This window comes from Plasmodium gallinaceum (genome assembly GCF_900005855.1).
Source record: "Plasmodium gallinaceum strain 8A genome assembly, contig: PGAL8A_v1_98, whole genome shotgun sequence".
NCBI lineage: Eukaryota > Apicomplexa > Aconoidasida > Haemosporida > Plasmodiidae > Plasmodium > Plasmodium gallinaceum.
Genome location: NW_021628265.1, coordinates 980,606 through 986,116, shown reverse-complemented (window position 1 = coordinate 986,116; position 5,511 = coordinate 980,606). Strand labels below are relative to the sequence as shown.

The 5,511-nt window shown below is 14.5% G+C and overlaps 2 protein-coding genes across 2 annotated transcripts; both read left to right on the top strand.

Moving 5' to 3' along the window:
- Window positions 1-144: 144 nt before the first annotated feature.
- On the top strand, window positions 145-1,343 carry PGAL8A_00351400 (nuclear preribosomal assembly protein, putative; the record flags this gene model as incomplete). Its single annotated transcript, XM_028672561.1, has 3 exons — window positions 145-212; window positions 381-881; window positions 1,175-1,343. 3 exons carry the CDS (start codon window positions 145-147, stop codon window positions 1,341-1,343), a joined length of 738 nt encoding a protein of 245 aa, XP_028529101.1.
- Window positions 1,344-2,497: 1,154 nt separating this feature from the next.
- On the top strand, window positions 2,498-3,440 carry PGAL8A_00351300 (GrpE protein homolog, mitochondrial, putative; the record flags this gene model as incomplete). The annotated part of the gene is made up of 2 exons (XM_028672560.1): window positions 2,498-3,285; window positions 3,410-3,440. 2 exons carry the CDS (start codon window positions 2,498-2,500, stop codon window positions 3,438-3,440), a joined length of 819 nt encoding a protein of 272 aa, XP_028529100.1.
- Between the last annotated feature and the right edge of the window lie 2,071 nt (window positions 3,441-5,511).

The following is a 5,511-nucleotide window of genomic DNA, read 5'->3' as shown; positions in this document are numbered from 1 at the left end:
TTCATTCAATTATTTTTAACAATGTATAAAATATATATAATTATATTTAAATAAGTAACTTACATTTAAGTTTTTTCTTTAATTAACTTTTTATATATATATTCACAATTTTATTAATATAAAAAATATACATTTTTTTTAAATATGGATATAGAATTTTGCCCACAACATCTTTTAGCTTATGATAATTCAGTAATTAACGAAGAAGATGAGTAATGAAATAAAAATTATATAAAAATATATAATAACAATATAGAAAATAAAATGTTAAATATTATAATAGTAGATAGTACACCTAATAATTTTTTATAATATATATATTTATATATATTTATATATATATATATATTTATACCATCCAACTTTTTATTTTCCTTTAGCATTAAGATAAAAGTGGAAGAAAATTTATCTTCAATTATCAAAAAAATTAATGAATTAAAGAACGAAAAACATAATGATGGAGAATTAATTTATTTTTTAGAAAAAAATAATTTTTTTAATATACCTAGATACTCAAAAATTCCTAAAACGAAAAAAAGTACAAAATGGGAAATGTTTGCTGAAAAAAAATTAATGAAAAAAAAAAATAAAAGTGGTTTAATTTTTGATAAAAATTCGAAAGGATGGGTTAGGCGTTATCAGAAAAAACATATAAAAGAAAACGAAGAGAAATTAAAATTCGTACATGAATATAAAGACAACGAAAACCTTTATGAAGATCCTTTTGAAAAAAAAGAAGAAGAAAAAGAAATTAAAAAAATGAAACAGAAAATGAGAGAAATGAAAAATAAGTTTGATCAAAAAGGAATTTCCAATGAAGATATAAAATACATTCAAAGACAAAAAAGAAAAAGAGAAAATTTAATTGATAATCTTAAAATGTAAAAATAAAAAAATACGTAAATACTTTTTTTTAATAAAATTTACAATATTTTTAAAATCGAATTTTATATTATTCATTATATAACATATGTGAACTTTATTGTATTTAAATTTTTCTTAACTTGCATGTTTTTATTTCTTAAAATTATTTAGTGCTATTATATTAGTACATAATAATATTTATTAACATATTTACATATTATATATATACATATATACATATATATATACACATATATATATATACATGTATACATATATATATATTTATATATTTTATTTTTTTTATTAGGGCACAAATTTCATCTTCGACATTTGGGCGAGAAGACAAAAAATTAAAAAAAGAAAAAAAATTAAAAGTAAAGAACAATGTAACAAAACAAAAATACGAAAATCGTTTACCCAAAGATGAAATAAACCAAAATAATAAAATAGCTGCGATTGTTTTGAAATCTCTTTAATATGCACATAGAGTTTATATTTTTTTTTTTAAGAAAATTTTTTTTTTAAAAAAATAATTTATGTATTTTATATTTGAGAATATAAAAATTATAATTTATACACTTTCATAGTTGTATCTTTTTTTTTTTTTAACAAAAAATATTTTTAATAAAAGCATAAATGTTATTAAAATTAATATATTTTATTTTTTTCATTATTTGATTAAAACATTCGTTTAACTTAAAGATATTTGTTTATTAATTAACATTTTTTAAGTATTGGATAGAATTTATATTCATTTTTAAATATTTTAATTAAATATAAAAAAAAAAAAAAAATAAACTTATGAATTTCTTGAAAATTAGAAAAGTTTACACAATCCATATATTTCTAAGAATCTTTTCATTTTATTACATATATATAAAGATAAACTATGAAAAATAAATTAATTCAGAATATTTAATATTGTATAAAAATATGCCATTAATAATGTTAAAAAGGAATAAAAATAAACATTAGAAATTTTTATCTATGTTAACAATATTTTTTCTTCATAAATTTCTAAACCCATGAAAGATTATTTCTTTATAATATTTATAAAGATTTTATATTTGGAATTAATATATTAAAATCTATTAAAAAAATTATAATAATAAAATAAAACAAGTATTTTCTGTTATGCTTATATAGTAATAATATGTAAATTTTGTTCAACTTAAATCCTTATATTTTTTAATTTGGTTTTTTTATATTAAAAGTTTTTTTTTTTTTTTTTTTTTTTCTTTTTTTTTCGAAATTTTTTTTAAAAGTTTTTCAAGAACATTGGTATAGAAGATTTTTGTTCGTATTTTTTTTTAAATAATATATTTTTATTTCATTTATTTATTTCATTTATTTATTTCATTTATTTATTTATTTTATTTATTTTTTTTTTTTTAACATAATTTTATGTAATTTTAAGGAATTACCTTTACTTCTTTATATTATATAATAACATTTAATGAATTAATAAAAATTTTTCTTTAAAACTTTAAAAAAAAAATTAAGCACAAAGAAAAATCCTTTTTTTTAAAAAGATATTTTCTTTTAATTAACAATTAAGAATTTTTTTTTTTTTTTGAATCTTTAAATATATTTTTGTAAATTAAAAAATTATTTATTTTTTTTTATAAATATGAAATACGCAAATTTTTTAAAGAGAGGGTCTATTGCTAGATACTCTTCAAATTTATATGGAATGCAGTTATTCCATTCAAGAAGATATTATTTAAATTTTTTTAGAAATACGAATAAAAAAATAGGTTATCAATCTTATAGTACTTCATCAATGTATGATGAAGCATATAGTAATGGAGAAAATTTTAAAAAAGAACAAAAAGTAGAGAATAAAGAAAAAGAAAACAATCTTAATGAAAATGAGAATGTTATAAATCAAAAAGAAACAAAAAATATAGAAAAAAATATTGAAGAAATTGATTACGAAAATTATAATAAAATAGATTTAATTAAAGAAATTAAAAAAGTAAAAAAAGATATGGATGAAAAAATAATAGATAACAAAATATTGAAAGAAAAATATTTATCTGTTTTAGCAGAAAATGAAAATTTAAGGAATAGATATATAAAAGAAATTGAAAATAACAAAGTATATTGTATTACTAATTTTGCTAAATCGTTATTGGATGTAGCAGATAATTTATCGTTAGCTATTCAAAATATAAATGAAGAATCATTAAAACACAATGAAGAAATAAGTAATATACATAAAGGAATTCAAATGACTGAAACTATACTTCATAATATTTTTAATAAATATGGAATAAATAAATATAATCCTATTAATGAAAAATTTAATCCATCACTTCATGAAGCAATCTTTGAAATAAATGATAATACGAAAGAAAAGGGAACAGTTGCAACAGTCATTCAACAAGGATATAAAATCAAAGACAGGATATTAAGGTAAAATATAAATTTTCTTTTATATATTTTCTTATTTACTTTTTATTTATTTTTTCCTAGTTTTTATTTATAAATGTTTTCAAATCTTTTTTTTTTTTTTTTTATTAAAATTATTTTTTTTTAGAGCTGCTAAAGTTGGAGTTGTAAAAAATTAACATTCTAAAAAGATAACATATATATATAATACTTTTATATTTTTTGAATTCTATATATATGTAGAAATTTTTATATTTTTTTTTTTTTTTCTTTTTTTATTAAAACAAGTAATACTAAAATTAAAGTTATTTATTTAAAATTCTATAAATTTCTAATTAACTGTATATGAAAATTTTTTCAAATTTCTTATTAATACATTCTAATTAAATTTTTTTCAATTTTAAATGTTTTATTTATATGCATTTATACAATTATATATATATATATATATATATATATATATATACAATGTTATTTCAGTGTGTTTTATAAAAAAAACATATCAATAAAATGTATATTTTGAATTTTTAACTAGTTTGAACTCTTAATATTTTTAACAATAATACAAAACAAAAAAAATAACTAAAATTTTTAACTATATTATTATTGGGTTAACATATTTTAAATCTGATGTTTACTATATTTACAAATTAAAAAAAAAAAATAAAAAAATAAAATAAAATATTTAAATATTCTTCCTTTGGGTTGATTAGCAGATACTTCAAGTAAACACATCTTTTATTTTTTTATACAAAAATTGAAATTTCAATGATTCCATGATTTTTTTTTTTTTTTTATTATTTAAATTATCTATAAAAATATTTTCACATTTTTATTTTAAATATTAAATATGATATAATAATTATGAAAATGAGAATATATATATAAATTATTTAATAATGTAATTATTTTATTTATTTTTTTTTTTTTCAGTTTTTTTCTTTTTATTCTAATATCAAAATAGCATTAAACTAAAAAAAAAAAAAATATATATATATAATATTTGTAATTGTAATAGATTACTTGATAAATTACATAAGTGAACTATTTATTCATTAATTTAAAATGTATTTTTTATAACAATTTTTTTTAAAAGTTAACACTTTTTATTTTTTTTTTAATATGTATGTTTTTTTTAAAAACATTTAAAATACAAAAATAATAAATTAAAAATATAACTTCATATAATAAAATATTATGAAGTTAAATTTGTATGTGTTATTTTATTTTTCATAATCTATCCATATCTTAAAATTTATTTGTGCTCTTTTCATTTTTTTGCATCATACTTTTACATACACATATATATAAATTTAGAGTACCTCATTATAAAATATTAAAAATTGTAAATAATATTTTCTAAAAATTTATGCTAATTCATATATAATATTTATTTTTATTAGAAAATTTTAATAAAAACTGTTTCATATATATTTGATAAAAATATTTATATTGAACAATTTTTATTATGTATATTTTTTTTATGTGTAAAAACAAATATTTTTCATTTAGAATATTTATGAAAAATCCTTTGATCAAAGATATGTTTTTTCTTTAATTTTATAATAAAAATCTTCAACTTTATAAGCATATCATTCTTTTTACATTTTATTTATTTTTTTTTTTTTTTTTTTTTATATAGCGCACATATTATGTGCATATTTTTTATTATTATTTTAGTAAATTTTATAGTTATTTAAAATTAAAGTTTTTGTAAATTTATTTTTTATTTAACTCATTTTAAAAAAAATATATAATAAATATATATAAATATAAAAAATATATATATACATATATATATTTATATATTTGTTATGTATATGTAAAAAATATAGAAAATTATTCATATACATATATTTGATTATAAATTCTATTAAAAATTAAGTTTTTTGCGTAGAATTTCTAAAAAAAAAAAAAAATATTATTTAATTTATTAAAATTTAGTATATCTAAAAAAAAAAAAAAAATTTTTTTTAAATTAAGGAAAATTCTTCCTTAAAATAAACCTTATATATTCTTAACTATTATTATTATTATTATTATTATTATTATTATTATTATTTTATTTTATTTTTTTTTTTTTAGAATAATAAAATTAAATTAGACCATTAATAAATTTTTTGTTAAAATTTCCTTTACTCCTTAACTTTTTTTTTAATGAATTTTTTCATTTAATTTTTTGTTATGCGTGTGAAGATAAACTTTTTATAATTTTTATTTATTTTTTTATCTTTTTTTTTTTTTTTTTTT